The sequence below is a fragment of the Nuphar pumila genome, chromosome 11 (genome assembly GCF_984573655.1).
Source record: "Nuphar pumila chromosome 11, dmNupPumi1.hap1.1, whole genome shotgun sequence".
Classification (NCBI taxonomy): Eukaryota; Viridiplantae; Streptophyta; class Magnoliopsida; order Nymphaeales; family Nymphaeaceae; genus Nuphar; species Nuphar pumila.
Genome location: NC_143259.1, coordinates 117,514,900 through 117,539,390, shown reverse-complemented (window position 1 = coordinate 117,539,390; position 24,491 = coordinate 117,514,900). Strand labels below are relative to the sequence as shown.

The 24,491-nt window shown below is 42.1% G+C and overlaps 1 protein-coding gene across 1 annotated transcript in view; it reads left to right on the top strand.

Moving 5' to 3' along the window:
* The window catches only part of PEX22 (peroxin 22), a 29,194-nt gene extending 4,703 nt beyond the window's left edge, over positions 1-24,491 (top strand). Inside the window, exons 2-9 of the mRNA XM_089980531.1 lie at positions 8,426-8,659; positions 8,789-8,836; positions 9,586-9,642; positions 9,723-9,824; positions 10,846-10,911; positions 22,961-23,062; positions 23,847-23,974; positions 24,070-24,491. Of these exons, the coding sequence (XP_089836657.1) occupies positions 8,426-8,659; positions 8,789-8,836; positions 9,586-9,642; positions 9,723-9,824; positions 10,846-10,911; positions 22,961-23,062; positions 23,847-23,960 (723 nt within the window). The 3' untranslated portion in view covers positions 23,961-23,974; positions 24,070-24,491. The remainder of the gene's footprint in view (positions 1-8,425; positions 8,660-8,788; positions 8,837-9,585; positions 9,643-9,722; positions 9,825-10,845; positions 10,912-22,960; positions 23,063-23,846; positions 23,975-24,069) is intronic.

Here is a 24,491-nt window from a genome sequence, read left to right as displayed (position 1 = left end):
GAAAAACTTCCTTTAGACAAAATTGGGGAGGGTCCCCACACATCGGAATGAACAAGTTCAAATGGCCGAGTGGTAAAGTAACTTCTTTGAGGAAACGGAATAGCTTTAGATTTCCCAAAAATGCAATATTTACAACAGTCAAAAGATTGTCTTTACAAGTATTGTTCAAAAAAGGGAAAAGAGACATTTTTACAAAATTTGGATGACCAAGTCTCTCATGCCAATTTCCAATACTTTTGTCTTTAACAAGATTGCAAGATGACTTAGATGGAAGCGTCAAAAAATCCATAAAATAGAGATCACCCCTTCTATGGCCTTGCCCAATCAGCTTCCTTGACTGAAGATCGTGCACGGTGAGAAAGAGACTTGGCATCCATGGTCGGTGATTTGAGAAACGGAAAAGAGATTTTAATTAATTTTTGGGACGACTCTTACTTTAGGAACAAAAAAGTTTTGAGATTTTTTGAAGTCAAGTGTTCCAATACTTTCAATTTTCAATGACGTTCCATCAGCCGTTGAAACATAGGAGGACATGGGTTCAGAAAAAACATTTGAAAGAGAGGTTTTATGAGATGTCATATGAAAAGAAGCACCAGAGTCTAGTATCCACATACCTGGAGGTGATGAAGAGTAGGCGATGGCGGCTCCGGATGTTGAAGGAGAAGATTTGAGAAGGTGTTGGAGAACTTCGGAGATATGATTAAGAGTTTCTTTGATATCTCCTTCTTTGGTACTTTCTTCCTTCTTTGGAGAACTTTCTCCAACCGCGGCAACATTTCCTTTAAGCTTTGGACAAACCGGTCTAATGTGCCCCGGTTCATTACAATAGTGGCATATAATTCCCTTTCTAGGCCCATTACTATTTTTGTTAAAGTGGGGAGGTCTATATGCTTTAACATTCGATCCGGGCCTATTAACGGCCAAAACTTCATCACTCCTAATGCTCAAGCCAAGTCGAGTTTCTTCTTGACATATCTCGGCAAGGGCATCTTCAATAGGTAGGGCTTTGCTTCTATGGAGAAGAGATGTCCTTACTTGTTCAAATTCCGGGCGAAGTCCATGAAGGAATTGAAAAAAGTGCTCATTTTCAATTTGTTCCCTTCTTAGTTCAATATCTTGTGGAGCAACCCATTTAGGTTCAAGAAGGGCAAGCTCATCCCAAAGAGGGGTTAGAGAGCTAAAATAGTCCCGGACACTCGTATCCATTTGTTTGGTGGAACGATTTTTTTCTTGACAAAAAAATTGCCGAGCAAGATCCTTTTGGGTATACATACCCTTAAGGAAAAACCAAGCCTCATTGGCCCTTCTAAATTTGGCAATATTGACACAATTTTTAAGGTCTACATTGTTCATAAACCATGCCAAAATTTTGGCATGGTTACTTTCCCAATCCTCAATTTTGGAGTGATGTTCATTAATGGCTTTGATGCGCTCATCGCCATCTAAAGCCTTTTCAACTTCATTTTCAATTTTGGTAAGAACAAGAGAAGGTTCGGGAGTAGTTCCCATAACAAAGCCCCAAAGTTTCTTACCTCTTAGATGATTTTCCATAGCGGAGGCCCACATGAGATAGTTGGACCCATTTAGCTTGAAAGAAAGCTCCACTTTAGAGTCACGTTCCATCGGCACCAAATATTCTTTCTTTCTTCAAAACTTTGAGAGGCACGCGTTCCAAGATAACAAAGGAAAAGCCCAATCACCAATCGAGCTCTGATACCATGTAATGAACATCACTCTTTAAGAGTGACTACTAGAGCCAAGAACACAAACACCAAATGTGCACATACAAAACTCTCAAATATAGAAAATGACTTAAAGTCATAAGTTGGATTTATTGAAGAAAGGAAGAGAAGGGTGTAAAAACCCATACATTCAAGAGGGGAACACCTCCTCTATTTATAGAGGAGGAGGGCACTAAGAAGGGACCACAAGGGGGCTCCCTTGTAGTCGTTGGGAGCCCCCAACGGTCAGAAATCTGACCGTTGGGGCCCCAACGACTACAAGAGTGGGGCCCCTTGTGGTTCAAACAAAAAACAAAAAAGGAAAAAGAAAAAGGGAAAAAAGAAAAAGTACATTTTGCAGTTTTACAAGAATACCCCTATCGGGTATTTCACTAAAAAGAATATGTATATATATACATATATGTATATATATACTTATATATATACGAATGTATATATATATATAAGTATATATATATATATATATATATTTTTTAACAGGTACATCCTATAATATGCACAAATCTAGTTAGGAGGACTGATATCTAACAATTTATGTATATTCAGCATGATCCATTTACTATTTTGGTAGCCATAATCATAGCTTAACGTTGTTAGTCATCTTTCAAGAGGATAAAAGAATCAAGGATTGTGGCCTGAAAATCAGCTAGATGGTCATAATTCAGTCATAGTAAACAAAAGTTGCAATTAGCTAATGAGAAACAGATTCCAAAGGTTGGTTTTAGCTTTTATTTATTAGGTTTATCACAATCAGTTATCCTGCCATAAGATCATACTACATTTTCAGATAATTAGTGTTGTCCATTTTTAGTGGATATTAATGAGTCACCAAAACTTTTGGCTCTTAAAACCTTTTGGAATATCATGGTAGCATCTTGCATTAATTGTTACGATGGTATCTTTTTATCCTTATGAAATGTACAAGTCACGGTTGCAAATGCCCATGTCTTTTAAAAGGTAATGAATATGTTCTCTTGCGACTTACATTATACAGTTGCGCTTAGAGTCTGTTTTGCTTTTGTTCAGTCTGATGTAAGCTGCCCGGTTCAGGTGAATCAATACCCCGAAAGGGCAGACCGTATACTTGAACTGTAATAGCTTGCGGGCAAAATTGTGAATGAAGTAAATGCATTGAGCTTTCTTTTGTTCACCCTCGTTGTGATTGTTTCTTGTGATTGCAATTTCTCTCCCTCAATTCTCTCTTGCACTCTGATTACAAGCTTCTGCGACTGGCAAGCGAGCTAACAAGTAGGATTGCGGCGGTGAGGAGGGACTGTCGCGCCGCACTGACCCATTGAAGGAAATAGGCCTGTGACAAGTGGTACCAAAGCCCGTTCTCATGCTGGGGAAGGGACTTCGGAGTCGGTGTCGACAGACACGCCGACAGGCTGCGATTTGTGAACAAGACATCATGGCGCCTTATCAAAACTTGCGCAACATCAAAGGCAAGGCAGTTGTCGAAGCTGAGGAGATGGGTTCACTTCGGGGCCAAGAAGAGTTGGCTGCAACTGTTAATAGGCTGGTGGAATATGTGACTTCGCATGAGGAAGCGATTTCACGCGCATGTGAATCATTCAGTGGACTGAATGATGTGGTGGCAAACCTGTAAGAGCAGGTAAACTTACTAATGGGGCAGGTCAATTCGTTGACGACTATAGTGACTGACTTACAGACTAAAGTAGGGGAGTTTCAGTTGAAGAACCGTACGTTGCAGCGGACGGTGACCCTACATGGCAGAAATGGTGAGAGGCCATCAAGGATTGATGTGCCAAGACCCGCGAAATTCAATGGTTCTCGTGACAACAAGGCCATTGAGAACTTTTTGTTCCAAGTAGAAGACTACTTGGATATCCAGAATGTGACCCTTGAAGATCTGAAGATTAAGGCTGCAGCGGCCTTACTTGATGGAGATGCTATCGTTTGGTGGAGGCGGAAGTGCAGTGACATGGAGAGGGGTCAATGTGTGATAGACACATTTGATGACTTTAAAATGGAGCTGCGCAACTACTTCATGCCAAGAAATGCGCAGAGACAGGCGTACCAGATGGTTCGTAAGCTCAAACACTCTGGTTCGTTGGAAGACTATGTCAGAACGTTCCAGAAGCTGATGCTGGAGATACCTAACATGCCAAAAGATGATATGATCAAACTGGTTCATTATGGGACTTCAGCCGTGGGCACAGTCTGAAGTGGAAAGGGGCAACCCCCATATTTTGGAAGATGCATATGTGGCGGCCGAGCGCTTAGTTGACACTCAGCGCAAGCCTTTCACACCATCAATCAAAGTTGGGAAGAAGCCTGACCATGGAGGCAAGAAGGATGAGCAACGTAATAATAAAGGTGAGGCGTCGACACGCCATCAATCCGAAAAGAAATAGAACTTCACAAAGCATAACAACAACAACAAGGGTGCGGTTGTGAGATGCTGGTTCTGTGGCGATAGACATATCGTCAGGCAGTGCCCAAAGTGCCTCGTAAAGGACGACGGGCAAGCCAATGTTGCACAGGAAGAATGCAGCGATACTGAATGCAGTGACACTGAAGCGATGCAACCAAGGATGGGAGTCATGTTATCGATTAACGTGGCTAGAAGTTGCGCGGCTAAGAACATGCAGGTCAGTAAGGAACTTATGTACTTGGAAGTCATTATGAATGGAAAGTCTACTTCAGCAATGATAGACTCCGGGGCCACACACAACTTTGTCTCGCGGGAAGAGGCAGAACGGTTGGGCTTGAAGCCTGGGCCAAAGCAGAGGGCCATCAAGACGGTAAACTCTGAGGCCAAGCTCATCCTTGGCGAATCAAGAGACGTGGCTATTCAAGTGGGAAGTTGGGTCGGCAAAGTCAACTTCTCTGTGGTGCCCCTGGACGATTTCAAGATTATTTTGGGTATAGAGTTTCTGCGAAGCCAGAATGTTATGATGCTGTCAAAATTTAACACGTTGACGATCATGGGGTCAGACCTGTCCCACACAGTGCAGTGCCTTATGCAGAAAGGCAAGTCTTCGGTGTTATCGGCAATGCAACTGAAGAAGGGTGTCAAGCACAGGGAGCAGACATTCTTAGTGGCAGTGCGCACAAAAGAAGAGAAGGTAGAAGCAGCGGTGTCGCCGACCCTAGCCCCACTATTGGAGGAGTTTTGGGGGGTGATGCTTCCGGAATTGCCAAAGCGTCTTCCGCCAAGACGTGAGGTCGACCACAAGATTGAGTTGACCCCGAGAGCGAAGTCTTCCGCAATGGTTCCATACCGTATGGGGCCAGCTGAGATGAAGGAGCTGCGCAGGCAGCTAGATGAGATGTTGGACGTAGGCATTGTTCTTTCATCAAAAGCCCTATTTGGTGCCCGAGTCCTTTTCCAGATGAAACATGATGGCTCCAAACGATTATGTGTGGATTACCGTGCCTTGAACAAGGTCACAGTGAAGAACAAGTACCCATTGCCACTGATAGCGGACTTGTTCGATTAACTAGGCAGTGCCCGTATCTTTTCCAAGCTAGATCTGCGATCGAGTTACTAGCAGGTGAGGATTGCTGAAGGTGATGAACCGAAGACAACTTGCGTCACCCGCTATGGTGCTTACGAATTCCTAGTAATGTCATTCGGGCTGACAAATGCTCAAGCCACGTTCACGACTTTAATGAACTATATCTTCTACCCTTACTTAGACAAGTTTGTGGTAGTCTACATGGATGATATCGTGATTTACAGCAGCAACATGGAGGAACATGTTGGGCACTTGCGAACAATGTTTCAGGTGCTGAAGGAGAATGACCTCTGTGTCAAACGAGAGAAGTGTCTCTTCGGACAGGAGGAGATCAGCTTCCTTGGCCACGTTGTGGGGCGTGATGTGCTGTGTATGGATGGACAGAAGATAAGGGTCATTCAGGAATGGGTTCCGCCAAGCAAAGTGCCAGAATTGCGGTCATTCCTCGGTTTGGCAAACTATTATCGGTGTTTCATCAAAGGTTATTCCCTCATTGCTGTGCCCCTCACAGATTTGTTAAAGAATCGGGTATGGCTCTGGACAGGAGCGTGCCAAGATGCCTTCGATGGCTTGAAGAAAGCCTTAGTGAGGGAGTAAGTGTTGCGACTGCCTGATCATTCGAGACCCTTTGAAGTCCACACGGATGCCTCAGACTTTGCCATTGGCGGAGTTATTATGCAAGATGGCCATCCAATCGCATATGAGAGTCGCAAGTTGAAAAATGCAGAAAGGCGTTACACAGTGCATGAACGTGGGATGACCGCCATTGTGTATTGCCTCAGGACCTGGCGGCACTACCTCTTGAGTGTTGAGTTCGTCGTCAAGACGGACAATGTGACCACGAGCTATTTTCAGACGCAAAAGAAGTTAACGCCTAAACAAGCTCGATGGCAGATGTTTTTGGCTGAGTTCGACTTTGCCTTATAGTACAAGGTTGGAAAGACCAATGTTGTGGCGGATATCCTGAGTTGTAGGGCTGAACTGGCAGTTGCGCACGCGGAGCCTTTTGAAGTGTACTTCGAGGGAGCATTGTTGAGCCGCATCCGCGAAGGTACACAGCAGGATCCGATTGCACAACACATTGTTTCTCTAGCGCAAGCAGGGAAGACTCGGCGATTTTGGCTACAGGATGACCTCCTCGTAACAAAAGGAGGACGCATCTTCGTGCCGCAGTGGGGAAGCCTTCACCGAGAACTACTTAAGGAGTGCCATGATACACTATGGGCCGACCATCCTGGTCAGGAACGGACCTTAGCACTCCTTGAGCGCGGCTACTATTGGTCGCAGATGAGAGACGATGTTGAGGGGTATGTGCAGACATGCCTCATCTGCCAGCAAGATAAGGGGACAAACCAGAAGGTTGTCGGTCTCCTTGCCTCTACCAATTCCAGAACGTCCTTGAGATAGCATCTCCATGGACTTTATTGTTAGTCTGTCAAAGGTAGAGGGCCTCAGTTCTATTTTGGTTGTAATGGATCGTTTCTCAAAGTATGCCACCTTCATCCCAGTTTCTAAGGAGTGCCCTGCAGAGAAGATTGCAGAGTTGTTCGTAAAGCATGTGGTGAAGCACTGGGGCATACCAAAGAGTATTGTGAGTGATCGCGATGTTCGCTTCACGGGCAAGTTCTGGCATGAAGTATTTCGGCTACTGGGCTCTGATTTGTTGTTTTCAACAAGCTTTCATCCGCAGACAGATGGGCAGACATAGCGCATCAACGAGATACTTGAGCAGTACCTTAGGTACTTTGTTAGTGCCAATAAGAAAAATTGGGTGAAGCTCCTTGATGTGGCACAATTTTGTTACAATCTGCAGAAGAGCGAGTCTTCAGGCCACAACCCGTTTGAGATAGCCACGGGGCAGCAGTCACTGACCCCGCACACTCTTGCCGCACAAGAAAAGAGAAGGTCATCCTTCGCCTATCAGTTTGTTCGTGACTGACACGAGCATAATGAGTTGGCGAAGGCATTCTTACACAAGGCGACAAAGAGAATGAAAAAGTGAGCGGACAAGCATCGTCGGCCCGCGAGGTTTCAAGTTGGGGACCAAGTGTTGGTGAAGCTATATCCTGGTCGTACAGGCATCTTCCGCGGGCGACACCGCGGACTGCTCAGAAAGTATGAAGGACCCTTCACCATCACAAAGAAGGTGAGCAAGCTGGAGTTGCCCCAGACTTCAAGGTGCACCCGGTGTTCCACGTGTGCAACCTCAAGCAGTTCCATCCAGATGATGAAGACTCGGAACGCAGTGTGCCACAACACGCTCCCATCATGCAGAGGGCCCCAGCAACACAACGGGCCGAGAAACACCTCAGTCAGATCCTTCGCCACAAGGTCAACTACTTGGGGCAAACGAAGAAATACTTGGTGCAGTGGGAGGAAACAGCAGAACCAACGTGGGAGCCTACATTCCGAATGAACAACCGCTACTCGGCTGAAGTCAGGGCTTACCACGAAACAGATGGTGCCGAGGATGACACATGATTTGAAGGGGAGAGCATGTTCCCTTGCGACTTACATTGTACAGTTGCACTTAGAGTCTGTTTTGTTTTTGTTGAGTCTGATATAAGTTGCCCGGTTCAAGTGAATCAATACCCCGAAGGGGCAGCCCGTATACTTGAATTGTAATAGCCTGCGGGCAAAATTGTGAATGAAGTAAATGCGTTGAGCTTTCTTTTGTTCACCCTCGTTGTGATTGCTTCTTGTGATTGCAATTTCTCTCCCTCAATTCTCTCTTGCTCTCTTGCACTCTGATTACAAGCTTCCGCGACTGACAAGTAGGCTTGCGGCGGTGAGGAGGGACCGTTGCGCCACACTGGCCCATTGAAGGAAATAGGCCCGTGACAAAATATCTCACATGAATTATTAGAATGCCCTTTGGTGATGCCAATTAGTACAAGGTAATACTCATTTTTTTTTTCTTTACACCTCTTGATGGTCAATCTGGAGAATAGCCCCTAGTGTGGTTTAATCCCAACAGCTTGGATAAGATAGTACAGTTTTCCAGTCAAGCTATCTTATTCAACCTATCATGGTAAATTAAGTATTGAAAACTTTATTTAAGTGTTAACATCCACCAAAAGTTTTGTATATTAGGAGTGATGAAGCCACATTTGAAGGTTAGCCTATTAAATGTTTATGAAAAATACATTTCACTTTTTGGAAGGAGTTTTGTTCCTCATTTCTTTTTTTGTGCTTTAGAGTGCTCACTCTATTGGAGCTCTTGCGGGGTTAGCATTAGCAATAGTGTTCACATGGAAATTACTGAAAACTCTGAGTGGACAACATAGACGGCAACATCAATGGCAAGGTTCTGCATCAGGAAATGCTAGAGCCAGCCCATCAAATGAATCAATGTTGACTTCCAGGTTATCCTCACCTTTGGAAAATTCAGAGGCACATGATGTGATAAATGAGTTCTTTCAGCCAATAGAGGTACAAAATGATGTTAATTTTTTTGTATTCCAAAAACAAATGGTGAACTTTTCTCAAAAATTTGTGGTATGATGCTGAACCATGGTATGATTGATATTTCTTCTGTTCTCTTTATTTTGTTTTGTACAGTTAACTCTGGGGCAGGTAGTGAGGCAAAGACTAAGCGAAGGCAGAAAGGTATCATCAAAACTTTTGCTTTATTCATCAGTTATTCTCTGAATAATTTACAGTCGATCTCAAATTCAGTGATTATTTTTGTATAAAGTAATCGGTAGAGTCTGATGAATATGGTAAACATTGAGTCTAACACTTATATCTGTTAATCATTGTGTGTCTTACTAGTAAAGGAGCATGGAGCGTGCAAACTAGCTCATGCAGTATTAGCTTGACCAGGCTCAGTAACTTGACTCCTGTCTTGGACTCCATACAGTCTTTTGATTTTCTTATGGCCCTTGCCCTTTTCCTCCTTTTAGTATTCTGTGACGACTGACGACTGACGACTAACTCAAATGATCTGATGTCAAATACTAAGTATTGTATCGAATCACTTGATTAAGTTATTTCAATATTGAACTAAGTTTTGTATCTAATCACTTGATTTGGGTTATTGCAATATCAAACCTTGGTTCTTGCTAGGTTCGTAAGTCAACTTAAGCATGTTTTTGGGTGGTTACAAGAAAATTTTAGGATTTGTGCAATGCCATAGTTGTTAAATTGTATACATTTATGTTTAACTTATGCTTAATGTCTGCTGAACATCAAGCTCTCATTTGCTTCAGAGCCATTGCTTATGTATGTTTGATTGTTAGGTCAGCAAATTATTGAAAAGAAGGGATGGAAATGATTAAGTTCAATTTTAGTGTTTTCTTCTGTTCTTATAAACATATATTTCATGCTTGACCTCCTTTTACCTTTGTTCCATGTAGGTCACGTGCCGTTTACTTGGTGTGATTATTGAGGAGAATGATCCAGAAGAACTCCAGGTCTGCTAGAGGGCTTGCTCTTGTCATTTTGTGTATTAAAATACTGGATGAGAGTGACTTTTTGTTAATCACACAAGCAGAAACATGTGACAGTCAGGCCTTCGGTTTTGGAAGTACTGCTGGAAGTGACCAAAATTTGTGATCTATATCTTATGGAGAGAATCCTGGATGATGAAAGTGGGGTGCGTGCATGAAATCACTTATTATACTGATAATTTATTTCTTATTAGTGTTCTAGTTTCTGAACTTTTTTATATTTAGTTATATTATCTGTGATCTTCTTCCTCTATCTTTTAAATGGTGCACCAAGTTCTTTTGTGAATGCTTGAAACTTGTGCATGCATTTTGAATGTTTAATGATTTGGCATCAATGTCATGAAGTTTAATTTTGCTAGTTGTTTTGAGTCACTTGCTGGTTTATATGATGATGAACTTTGTGGTTGTAATTGTTTATGATTGTTAAGGAATTTTGCATGGTTGTAGCAAATTCTGAACGTTTAATGATTTGGCATCAATGTCATGAAGTTTAATTTTGCTAGTTGTTTTGAGTCACTTGCTGGTTTGTATGATGAACTTTGTGGTTGTAATTGTTTATGATTGTTAAGGAATTTTGCATGGTTGTAGCAAATTTGCAAGTTTACAGCCTCATTTGTAGATTACCTAACATAAGTGGTTTCTTGTTGGCAAAATACATTAGTTGCTCTGCATGATTCAGCCTAATGAGTGGCCTATGAGAGGCCAGCTGCTGTACTAGTCTATTAGCTATATGATTCCATGATTTGTTGATCTGAAACCTTCATTGCTTGATTGTTTTGATTGGGCAATGAACTCTTAAATTTTGTTCCTATCAAATCCTGGATTTCCTTCCTCGCTGCATTGTTCATGAACCTTCTAACTGGTTTGATGTTTTTTTCTTGCCTTTGCTTATTGGATGAAGGGCTTTCTGTTTTGAAAAATATTATTCCATAATATTAAGGCTTGTGTTTGCCAGAACTTCAGGGAACAAAATATGTTAAAAGCGTTATTTTCTGCCCTATGATGACATAATTTTCATTACATGTTCACCTCATGTTTTAACATTGCCATAAATGATACTTTCACTTTATGGCATCTGAACAACCTGAATTGCAGGCTTTCTGTTCATCAGGCATCAATTATTCAATTTGATATAGCTCAAGTTCTCTTTAAATTAATTATGTGTAGGAAAGAGTTCTCATGGCTTTAGAGGATGCTGGGTTTTTTGCTTCTGGCAGATTGATCAAAGATAAGGTATGATCTGATTGGCATTTTGAAGCCCAAGATCTGAAGAACGTATTCTAGGATATTTCAGTTTATCCGCTTGTCAGTCTTTTTTAATTTGGTTGTTGGGATGAGATTTGCGTTACTGATATTTTTAGACCAGTTTAACATATTGCTCGATTAATTATGCTTATTCTTGTGTGCTTCTTAGTTTTCTTGATTGCTTAAATAGTGTGCTTAATGCAGTAAAATATAATCCCTGTTCATTAGTAAGCTTGAAATTTGAGGCAATTAGTTAAGTGGGCGTCTTAGTTCTCACTTTAAGATGTCAAGTAACTTTTGTCTTTCCGATATATTTAGGGCACTAATTTAGCTGTCTTCAGTAAGGTGTTCATATGTAATAACTCCAAATTTGTTCTTGAAAGGTTGGCTGAAGATGTGTTTGCTTATATAGCTTTTGCAGCAAAGTAGCAAGAACTCACGGTGCATGCCCAAATAAATCACTTGGGGATTTGTCTTTTGTTCTTGAATCACAATATTTCAGCTTAAAGTGCAGAAAACTTAGGACTAGGAGATGAAAGATTGCCATCACATGAAACTTCAATTCTGCTTATATTGTTTAATTACTGTTAATATATATAATATATACTGTCACAGGGATTCGCCCAATAGGGTGCTGCATCCACATCGACACGATGCGACACGGGTGTGGGTGCGACATTCGGTACGGTCAAAATGACCTTGGGTGTGGTCAACCACACCCAAGGTCATATCTGTCCAAAATGGACTCGGTCAACTTTGACAGAGTCCATTTTGAAACAAAAAAAAATCCTATGAAAGGGGGTACCTCGAGCGCCACCCCCCCCCCCCCCCCCCCGCCCCCCCTCCCATTAAGAAAAATAGGGGGATAGAGGTACCTCGAGTTCCCTAAGTTTATATATATATATATATATATATATATATATATATATATATATATATATATATATATTAAAATATTAAAATTTTTATATATATACCCTCCCGCACCCAATTTTTTTTAAAGTGCCTCATCGCTGCACTCGCACTCACACCCGCACCTATGTGACAGATTATATATGTAAATATGTTGCACATTAATTAGGCACCCTGGTTCATATTAAGCACAACCAAGAACACGGGGAAAATTTTCCAGAACTTAACACTATGATCAAACTACGCTTAAATGAGCTTGTAAGGTCATCACAGGAAAAAAAATTCAATACAGAGTTAACTGTTTCAACACAACCAAGGAAACAATATACCTGTGCATGCTAGAACGTTACTTACAGAAGTTTCAAAACAAAAAAAAAAAAAAAGACTTCGTGGATTCCCTTCAAGGGAAAACACAGGTTAAGAATAAGCCATTTAAATCGAACCCAAACCTAAACACTAGGTTCAAATATATATATAATGTTTGGGCCTGACGTCACTTACAAAAATTGCCCAGTCAGTCCAGAGTTTAACAGTTTAATTAAATGCACATTTAATCAATTAGCCTACAGAAATCTAACAGTTATCAGCAGCACAAAACTAACAGCATATTATATATATATGCCCAAATTTTTTTTGGATCACAGCCATAATGGGTTTAGAAAACTATCATGAACCCCAAAACCGACTGTGATTTTTTTTTTCTCAAGCCTGCTGAAACCAAACCCTATTAAAATAGGTCTAAATTTTCAGTTTTGTTTTCACGTTCTTAATCTTATGCGGTTCGACCTCTGCTAACCTTTTTCTACTGGGTTAAGGGAAAGACCCATTCTGTAACGCCCCGGATTTTCAAAACAAAGCTAAGTTAAAATTTTCATGAATTTTTTTTTTTTTTTCTTTGCAGCGGAACTTAGAAAAGCTTTTAGCAGCGTAATAAGACGATAATGAGTCGTCGGTTTTAGAAAACTCCGAGCACGTTGCAGGTATGTGGCCAAGCAACTCATTGACCACCAAAGTGTTCCATTTTATCGAAAGCACATGTTTATTACAACACTACTGCTTAGAAAAGCAGTGAAGGTTCAATAAAAAGGAAGCAGTACAACTCTGTCTAGAGAAACCCTGGAACTTGATGCCGCCTTGCTCCGCATATCGCCACGCAGGTTCAACACCTGAAATCCCCATTAAACGGGGTCAGAACCACTGATGGACTGGTAAGTAGGCAAACACCTATCTATTCAACTCAAGTAAATGCATAGACCACTCAGGGTCGCAGTTCGTAATACGACGCTCAAGCCTCCATGACTTAGCGTATATCGCAAAAGCCTCATCAGGGCTATGAGTTGAACATCCACGCAAGTCGTCATGACTTCGCATAAGCCTCTTAAGGGCTGTGAGTTAGAATAACCTCTTAAGTCTCTACGACTTAGCCTTGACTTCCTCAGAGTCACGAATGGATGTCTAGCTCAAGCCTTTATGCTTGGCACATCCGTATCCTACGAATCTAAGGACAGCTTTCCGAGCTTCACTTAGTCGTACGGATATCAATGGGGTTCTTTCCCAATCGGTCCAGTAGTATACCGACCATGACACCTTCACAAAGGTTATGCAGGACTGACTCAACAACGTCATCCACTCATACATTCAAAGTAGCGTTGTACCTAAGCTAATGCTTTGTTTCGATAATTGCACCTCCCCCTGGGCTTAGGGGACTCATATCTGGGCGACAACGCGACGATCTGGGGGTTGATTATTCTATGTATTTTAGATACCCCAGAGGCCTGTTGACCCCATCCCCCTAGTAGGACGGTACAGCATACCGGAAGAGATCCTTACTAGGTATCCGAATGCATTCTGCTACTGCAGTAGTTGGGTTCAATCCTTAGATATTTAAGGATAACCACGACCTCCATACCTCTGAGTGACGAAGGCCATCAATGAACTCTATCAGGTTCGGGTGAAATATATGTCACTCAAGGCTGCGCCATCACCATCTTCCTCGGTGAGAAATTCTGAAAGGGGCCTGCCGGTCTTACAATTACTTGACGAACATTGCATGCCTATAGGGCAGCCTTTGAGAAGTATGTACCCGACCCCAATCAACCACACGGTTTTCACCGTGGAACAAAGGTTTTATTCATATGCATGCTTAACTCTGCTCTCGGCACTTCGGCCTTGACGAGCACTTCACCTCTTTCGGTGGAAACAACACACTCCGGCTCAGCGGCCCTTACGAGTCTGGTTGTCTGATAATTCTCAATGAGCATGCACATGACTCGATCTCTACGGATCGGCTACTCGGCGTATTTTTACGCAACGAGCTCAGGACCTCGTCAAGGCGCTACCACTACTTTGGCGCAACGGCTCTTACAAGTATGATGCCCTTGCAGGTGTCAGGGAGACGAGTCATTCTGACATCGTTCCAACAAAGGACATCATTGTGCCACTTAACTGGTTTTGGCAGCTCTTCTGCCAACCATTCTGTCAACACCTTCTCTGCTATACCGGCAGTGGTGCGACGAACCTTTCTACATTGTAGAAGGCGTTCCATAACTGGGTAGCACTTCTGCTACGTTCTTTCTGAGCCATTCTTAGCTCCTTCAGGAATTTCAGCAGCACTTCCTCTCTTTTACGGAGAAAGCGTGCGTTTCTTTTATCCGTTTCAGCGGCATCTCTCCTCTTTGATGGGAAATCGCTACGCTTAACTCGGGAAATGGATGCGCACCGTTGTGCGTACTTTACATCCATCAAGGTTGCAGGAACCTTGGGCCATAGCCAGGCCATACGTAATTGATTTAGTCTTTACGTAAAGAGCATTTTGCCAAAAGGCGAAGCCTTTCCAATAGGGGCTTCATTCGTCAAGCAGAATCTTGTACGAGGAGCGGTAAGGGAATCGCATGGGCGATTTTGGAGTTGATCTCCGTTTGAACGCTCACTTACGCGCCATATATGTAATATAAGCAGAAGCCTGTGCTTTATACAGCGGCGGCGTAAAGGAAATGCATATACTATTGTTCAGGGTGTGTAACTGAACGAAATATTCTACATATATAGCAAAACAGGAGCCTTGGCATCGTTCGACGCGACGGCGTAAGTAAATACATTGCAGAAAGCAGGAGCCTTGGCATCGTTCGACGCGACGGCGTAAGTAAATGCATAATCGGAAGTACAGTAATCGGAAGTACAGAAAGCAGGGAGCCTTGGCATCATACGACGCGACGGCAAAGGTAAATTACATGGCCTGTGCGATATAAGACGCGTCGGCAGTATCAGCAGATATACACCTAGATCTGTATCCAACGATAGTTACGAGGCGAGCGAGTGAACACCGAAGTGTCCTAGAGGGCTCAACCAAGAACTAGGGTGAGATACTATTTTGAAGAACGCATATACTGCGTATTCGAACATATATATCCGACGATAGTTACGAGGCGAGCGCGTGAACACCGAAGTGTCCTAGAGGGCTCAACCAAGAACTAAAGCAAGATACTACTTCAGAAAGTATATGCTATATACAAACAATCAAATACTTGAGAGAGATGGTTTAATGAAGCGAACTTACTTCAAATCGTGGAAGAAACGACTCCGGGTTGCTTCTTTGGCTTCGAGCCTTCTTTCGAGAGGTCAGACTAAGTCAGATGAAGCTGACTTAGTTGAGAAAGAGGTAGAGCAGGTCAAGCTACTCAACCTAAGTGGTTTGAACCAAACAGGGTTCGATCCAAGTCAACTGGGTTCAGCAGGTTCGAACTCAGCTCAAGTAGGCTAAGTCTGGGTTCAGAAATCCAAACCAAAAGCTGGACCAAAAAGGACTTTGACTTTGACTTCAAACCCAACTAGGTTCAAGTCAAGTCAACTGGGTTTGAGCTAGGTCAGGTGGGTTCAGACCTAGGTCAGGTGGGTTAGGACCAGGTCAGGCAGGCTCAGGCTAAGTCAGGCAGGCTCAGACCAGGTCAGGTGGGCTAGGCTAGGTAGGGGAGGTTTGGAAAAGGAGGAGAGAGAGAGGGCTAGACGATTTTTTAAAGGAGGGGGGCTCCTTTATTTATAGATTCTGAAACTTGGGCCCCAAGTTTCAGAATCTCCTCTTTACCCCTTGGCTTTTCAGAAATCCCTTCCATGGAAGGTGCTGGAAGGAGCTGGAAGGCTCTGGAAGGTGCTGGAATATTCTAGAATCTTCTAGAATATTTTCTGAGAAATATTTCTGTGGGTCCCATCCATATTTCTGTGGGTCCCGCAAGAATTTCGGGTTTTCGGCGATTTTTTTCCGAAAAATTCTGAGTACGCCATTATCTTCGTATTGATGCCACTAAGAAAGTTGGCTCGCAGGAATCCTTTGATTTTGTTCAGATAGGAAGTTATGGCTTCCAGAGTGTTTGAGCATATATTCGCGATTCGACGAATATCCTAAGTATAACTGGCTCGCAGGAATTGATTCGTTTCGCATTCTGAAAAAAATGCTATTTTTACCGGTAAATGCCTCATGAATTTTATTCAGATATTTTCTGAAAAATTGCGGGTCTTACATCATTACCCCCTTAAAGGAATTTCGTCCGCGAAATTCAGCTAAGAGTACTAAGTGCGTAACTCGGGATATTTCTCCCATATGTTAGATTCATAATTTTATTCACTTAGTTCAACATTGTATTTATTTCAATCATTACCTCATATCATGATTCATGATCGATGAGGTATGTTTCTCATATCTGAGTTCAAATCATGCTACAACCACGATAGTTTGTTGAATCAACGTTCTTCCAACCGGCTATTTAACATAGCCATCTTGTGTAACTATTTTGTACACACAGATCATTCTTCTAGAGATTAACCATATTGGAATAAGTCCCCTGTCAGACTACCTGGTATTGGAAACGTACATCCTCACAGGTTCGCCTTCGTCAGACTTACCTGATATTGGATCAGTACACCCTCACAGAATCATACTAGCCAAGCTACTGGTTTTGGAACATATACACTCGCACGGAGCTGTATACCCTCACAGGCTCACTTTGGCTAGACGATCTGATCTTGAATATGTAAAACCTCACAGGACTCTCTTCTTGGGAACAATTCCTCGATGGTTTATTTTATTAAGTGACTTTTATCGTTCTAATTACGCAGACTTAATTTCTCAATCATGGGGTCTATAGCCATCAACCTTTGGGCATAAGCACTAAAGATTTAATTTAACAAATCCAACATTACTTTAGAGAGCAAAGATACATATCGATCCAGATGACCGTACACAAGGTCATAAGCCTCTTGTCTCGAGCGATTATTGGATCTTGTCCTTTGATAGCTTTTTACACATTACAACTCTATCTATCAAGGTATCCAGATTCCTTGATATGGTCATCATTCGTGAGTTGTTCGGCTGTCACTGCATAGACACGACCTGCCACAGGTTTCTGCTCTATTCTGGATAGTGGCAATCGTTGTTGTATTTGTTGAGAGGGTCCTCCAGATCCCATATTTCTCTGTTGAAGATCTGAGGCCTTCTTGCGACATTCTCTCACATGATGCTCTGGTTTGCCGCAATACAGGCAACCTCCCGTATCGCGAGGACAAACCCCTCCGGGATGATCTGAGCTACACCTTGGGCATCGAAAATTAGGCTGTTGGTAGGGCTGATTAGCTTCTACCATTTGTAATGGCTGCTCGGTCGGTGGAGTAAAGTTGTTCTCCCGAAAATCCCTCTTATAAAAAACTGGTCGTGATTCCTGGCCACCGGGGAACGTCCTCTTATTATTCCCACCATCAACTATGGGCCTCTTTGCTATGATCACCTTAGATCGCGCCCAATCCTCGCTAATCTTTGAAGATGCTGCCATAGCAGCTTGAAAAGTCGAGGGCATGCTTGTTATCACACGAGATCGCAACCCTTCTTGCAATACATTTATATATTTATCGGCCCTTTCTTGGTCAGTATCGAATAACGTGGAGCAATATCGTTCAAGGTTTTGAAATTTAGTGGTATAGTCCATCAGACTCATAACACCTTGCTCCAATTCCAGAAACTTCATCTTCTTCTTATTTCTGGAGTTTATCGGGAAGTAATTATCCAAGAAAGTTCTCCGAAAATCATCCCAAGGGATGACTTCAAGCTGAGAGAACTGGATTATCTTAGTGGTATCCCACCACTTCCGTGCGTTGTCTTTCAGCCTGTACGTGCCAAAGTTGGTCTTCTTTTCTTCTGGTACTCCTAATACCAGGAAGGCACGCTCCGTTTCCTCAATCCAGCTTTCTGCAAGCTCTGGATCGGCACTGCCAACGAAGACTGGTGGGTCTAGTTTGAGGAACTTTTCATAAGTTATTCCTCCAAAGTGCTCATTGCAAGGCGGGGTTGGTGCTTGCCTTGATTCACGAATGGCAGACACAAGCCTGTTGAGCGTCTCCAACAGGAAGCCCTGTGTATGAGACTCCTCGCTCGACATGGTTCTCCTCGCCTTAGGAGTCATTTATCTATTCATGCAAATACACCCAAATTAGAGAAAGTATAAGATTTATACTTACAGTGCGATACCGCAAACATGACGGATCTTGAACCAGGTTTCTCAGACTCATGCTCTGATACCAATTCTGTAACGCCCCGGATTTTCAAAACAAAGCTAAGTTAAAATTTTCATAAATTTCTTTTTCTTTTTTTTTCTTTGCAGCGGAACTTAGAAAAGCTTTTAGCAGCGGAATAAGACGATAATGAGTCGTCGGTTTTAGAAAACTCCGAGCACATTGCAGGTATGTGGCCAAGCAACTCATTAACCACCAAAGTGTTCCATTTTATCGAAAGCACATGTTTATTACAACACTACTGCTTAGAAAAGCAGTGAAGGTTCAATAAAAAGGAAGCAGTACAACTCTGTCTAGAGAAACCCTGGAACTTGATGCCGCCTTGCTCCGCATATCGCCACGCAGGTTCAACACCTGAAATCCCCATTAAACGGGGTCAGAACCACTGATGGTCTGGTAAGTAGGCAAACACCTATCTATTCAACTCAAGTAAATGCATAGACCACTCAGGGTCGCAGTTCGTAATACGACGCTCAAGCCTCTATGACTTAGCGTATATCGCAAAAGCCTCATCAGGGCTATGAGTTGAACATCCACGCAAGTCGTCATGACTTCGCATAAGCCTCTTCAGGGCTGTGAGTTAGAATAACCTCTTAAGTCTCTACGACTTAGCCTTGACTTCCTCAGAGTCACGAATGGATGTCTAGCTCAAGCCTTTATGCTTGGCACATCCGTATCCTACGAATCTAAGGACAGCTCTCCGAGCTTCACTTAGTCGTACGGATATCAATGGGGTTCTTTCCCAATCGGTCCAGTAGTATACCGATCATGACACCTTCACAAAGGTTATGCAGGACTGACTCAACAACGTCATCCACTCATACATTCAAAGTAGCGCTGTACCTAAGCTAATGCTTTGTTTCGATAATTGCACCTCCCCCTGGGCTTAGGGGACTCATATCTGGGCGACAACGCGACGATCTGGGGGTTGATTATTCTATGTATTTTAGATACCCCAGAGGCCTGTTGACCCCATCCCCCTAGTAGGACGGTACAGCATACCGGAAGAGATCCTTACTAGGTATCCGAATGCATTCTGCTACTGCAGTAGTTGGGTTCAATCCTTAGATATTTAAGGATAACCACGACCTCCATACCTCTGAGTGACGAAGGCCATCAATGAACTCTATCAGGTTCGGGTGAAATATATGTCACTCAAGGCTGCACCATCACCGTCTTCCTCGGTGAGAAATTCTGAAAGGGGCCTGCCGGTCTTACAATTACTTGACGAACATTGCATGCCTATAGGGCAGCCTTTGAGAAGTATGTACCTGACCCCAATCAACCACACGGTTTTCACCGTGGAACAAAGGTTTTATTCATATGCATGCTTAACTCTGCTCTCGGCACTTCGGCCTTGACGAGCACTTCACCTCTTTCGGTGGAAACAACACACTCCGGCTCAGCGGCCCTTACGAGTCTGGTTGTCTGATAATTCTCAATGAGCATGCACATGACTCGATCTCTACGGATCGGCTACTCGGCGTATTTTTACGCAACGAGCTCAGGACCTCGTCAAGGCGCTACCACTACTTTGGCGCAACGGCTCTTACAAGTATGATGCCCTTGCAGGTGTCAGGGAGACGAGTCATTCTGACATCGTTCCAACAAAGGACATCATTGTGCCACTTAACTGGTTTTGGCAGCTCTTCTGCCAACCATTCTGTCAACACCTTCTCTGCTCTACCTGCAGTGGTGCGACGAACCTTTCTACATTGTAGAAGGCGTTTCATAACTGGGTAGCACTTCTGCTACGTTCTTTCTGAGTCATTCTTAGCTCCTTCAGGAATTTCAGCAGCACTTCCTCTCTTTTACGGAGAAAGCGTGCGTTTCTTTTATCCGTTTCAGCGGCATCTCTCCTCTTTGATGGGAAATCGCTACGCTTAACTCGGGAAATGGATGCGCACCGTTGTGCGTACTTTACATCCATCAAGGTTGCAGGAACCTTGGGCCATAGCCAGGCCATACGTAATTGATTTAGTCTTTACGTAAAGAGCATTTTGCCAAAAGGCGAAGCCTTTCCAATAGGGGCTTCATTCGTCAAGCAGAATCTTGTACGAGGAGCGGTAAGGGAATCGCATGGGCGATTTTGGAGTTGATCTCCGTTTGAACGCTCACTTACGCGCCATATATGTAATATAAGCAGAAGCCTGTGCTTTATACAGCGGCGGCGTAAAGGAAATGCATATACTATTGTTCAGGGTGTGTAACTGAACGAAATATTCTACATATATAACAAAACAGGAGCCTTGGCATCGTTCGACGCGACGGCGTAAGTAAATGCATAATCGGAAGTACAGTAATCGGAAGTACAGAAAGCAGGGAGCCTTGGCATCATACGACGCGACGGCAAAGGTAAATTACATGGCCTGTGCGATATAAGACGCGTCGGCAGTATCAGCAGATATACACCTAGATCTGTATCCAACGATAGTTACGAGGCGAGCGAGTGAACACCGAAGTGTCCTAGAGGGCTCAACCAAGAACTAGGGTGAGATACTATTTTGAAGAACGCATATACTGCGTATTCGAACATATATATCCGACGATAGTTACGAGGCGAGCGCGTGAACACCGAAGTGTCCTAGAGGGCTCAACCAAGAACTAAAGCAAGATACTACTTCAGAAAGTATATGCTATATACAAACAATCAAATACTTGAGAGAGATGGTTTAATGAAGCGAACTTACTTCAAATCGTGGAAGAAACGACTCCGGGTTGCTTCTTTGGCTTCGAGCCTTCTTTCGAGAGGTCAGACTAAGTCAGATGAAGCTGACTTAGTTGAGAAAGAGGTAGAGCAGGTCAAGCTACTCAACCTAAGTGGTTTGAACCAAACAGGGTTCGATCCAAGTCAACTGGGTTCAGCAGGTTCGAACTCAGCTCAAGTAGGCTAAGTCTGGGTTCAGAAATCCAAACCAAAAGCTGGACCAAAAAGGACTTTGACTTTGACTTCAAACCCAACTAGGTTCAAGTCAAGTCAACTGGGTTTGAGCTAGGTCAGGTGGGTTCAGACCTAGGTCAGGTGGGTTAGGACCAGGTCAGGCAGGCTCAGGCTAAGTCAGGCAGGCTCAGGTGGGCTCAGGTGGGCTAGGCTAGGTAGGGGAGGTTTGGAAAAGGAGGAGAGAGAGAGGGCTAGACGATTTTTTAAAGGAGGGGGGCTCCTTTATTTATAGATTCTGAAACTTGGGCCCCAAGTTTCAGAATCTCCTCTTTACCCCTTGGCTTTTCAGAAATCCCTTCCATGGAAGGTGCTGGAAGGAGCTGGAAGGCTCTGGAAGGTGCTGGAATATTCTAGAATCTTCTAGAATATTTTCTGAGAAATATTTTTGTGGGTCCCACCCATATTTCTGTGGGTCCTGCAAGAATTTCGGGTTTTCGGCGATTTTTTTCCGAAAAATTCTGAGTACGCCATTATCTTCGTATTGATGCCACTAAGAAAGTTGGCTCGCAGGAATCCTTTGATTTTGTTCAGATAGGAAGTTATGGCTTCCAGTGTGTTTGAGCATATATTCGCGATTCGACGAATATCCTAAGTATAACTGGCTCGCAGGAATTGATTCGTTTCGCATTCTGAAAAAAATGCTATTTTTACCGGTAAATGCCTCATGAATTTTATTCAGATATTTTCTGAAAAATTGCGGGTCTTACACATACCTTTGCTTGTAGCTTCGAAAAATAAGAAGTTGGAGGAGGTAGTGCCTCTCTTTTTCTCAATCTGTCGGTACAGCCTCTCTCTCTCTCTCTCTCTCTCTCTCTCTATATATATATATATATATATATATATATATATATATATATATATTTATTTCTGTGTTTCAGCAGCTCAGCCCTCTCCCTCTCTCTCAATATTTTGAGAGAGAGGGCTGATGTTGGTTTTTATAGAACACAAGGGACTCCACAAAAGGGGATGACCCATGTGTTCTAGAAATAGAAATAGAAGGCTTTCTATACTAGGACTCTCTCTCTCTCTCTCTCTCTATATATATATATATATATATATTGTTGTCATCTTGTTGCTAATATAATTTAAAATTAATTTACCTTAGCATAAATGGATTATGGATCTTGGCAACGGGTTCAATATTCATATCACCAATGGATCATGGATCTTGGCAATAGATCCAAGATCTATATTATAACTGGATCATGGATCTAAGCAATGGGTCCAAGATCCATATTATAACTGGATCATGGATCTTGACAATGGGTCCAAGATCCATATTATAACTGGATCATGGATCTTGACAATAGGTCCAAGATCCACATCAAGATCTAATTAACGTCAACCACAATATATTAATATATATAATATATATTGTTTTAATTTCAGACATCGAAAATATCACTATTTAAATAAATATTATATTTATTAAATTAAAAATAAAGGCAAAAATTTGCGAGATATTACAAAAATTTTGTAGAATATATAGCTGCATATATGATGCCTTCATATTTCTTTTTATGTACTAAGATTGCTCATTTCATCTTGCTGTATTGGTTCTACTTTTTCTGGATTCTGTCATTTTCACTTAGCAATTATTTAATCTAATTGTTCCTGAAATATTTGCAGGTTCTATTCTGTAGCACAGAAAATGGAAGGTCATCCTTTGTTCGGCAGCTAGAACCAGACTGGCATATCGACTCAAATCCTGATGTTCTCTCTCAGTTGGCTGTATGTCTCATGATAGCATTTCTTATTGGTCTGTGTACTTGAGTGATTGTAATAGGCAGCTATTTGAAACGTGGACTGTAAACTAATATTAGCAGACAAACATTAATGTTGGTAGCCGGTTGTGAGTTATGACTGATTCACTTGGTTCTGCCACTGAGTATTTTTCAGTTGCAAAAAAAAAGTTCTGTTTAGAGAATAAGGATGCAACTTATACATCGTAGAAATCTTTAATCTCCGTAACTTGTGGAATTTAACAAGTTCACTTACTTTTAATTACCCTTAGCGATTGTCAGAATTCTGTAGTCATGCCTTGCCTTCATTGGCAGAAAGAGCTCATAAGGCTCATCATAAAATTTGGGGATTTTCTAGGGGCAAAAAAGGCCCAAATAAATGCAGGGGACTTCTTCCACAGACATTTCTTCTTTGTTTTCAAGATTGTTTCTATTTATACCTCTTCTTTTTCAGATTTCTTCTTTGCATCCTCCTTTGAACCTTCTTTTAGTTTATAGCTATAATTGGTATTTGTGTGTGCATGCAAGCATTCCTTCATGGCTTTATAGCAAACAAAATGTTATGAGCTGTTATTTTTTTCTTTTTTTCAGAGGTGAAGTTCATCATAGGCATGAACATATTCTTTATCATCTTTGATGTATTATCACCTTCGTGAAATGATCTTAGCATTATGATTACTTTGTGCTTTGGATTGTAATTCATCGAGTTCAATTTGTTGGTTACAATATATTTATATTAACTAATAATCTTTTCCATTCTGTGTGGATTTCAGCGATTCATCAGATATGAACTTTATATTTCACCATCTGAGACTGCACATATAGCTCCTAATGTGTTTAACTCAGTGAGCTTGGAGCAATTTTTTGGATGCCCGAGAAGAAATTGACTCATAGATACCAGGTACATATTTTGACCTGTGTTTATTCCAGGGGCTCTTTTAGTACTGAAATATGTTAATATTTCCATTTTTGTGCCATACTTTCTGTGAATAACAGGATGGAGGATGTGTACAACCACATGAAATTTCAAAAAAGAATTTATGCAACTATGTGATGAGAAGTTTTCACATCAGTGGTCTGTGATGAATAAGTTTTCAGATTCTTGGACACAGTCAATAGACTGGTTTTAATTAGAATTATTCATGAAGCAGGTCTTGGACATGTCGGCCTGGCAATTGTTTACAGAGTTTGAGAATCGGAAACATATGAAGATTGTAATTTTTCTTTTTCTACTTTTTCACACTTCTAGGTTGCTGCCAAATTGTTAATCTGAGGAGGTAGTTTGATGAGCAAATGTTTTCCCATTATTCTTTGGCAACAGCATGAAATCAAAATCCATACTTGTGACTAACTTTTGAATGTGACCTATATTTTCTCATGTCAAAATTATGATTGTCCCTGGAATGCTTTAGAAATTT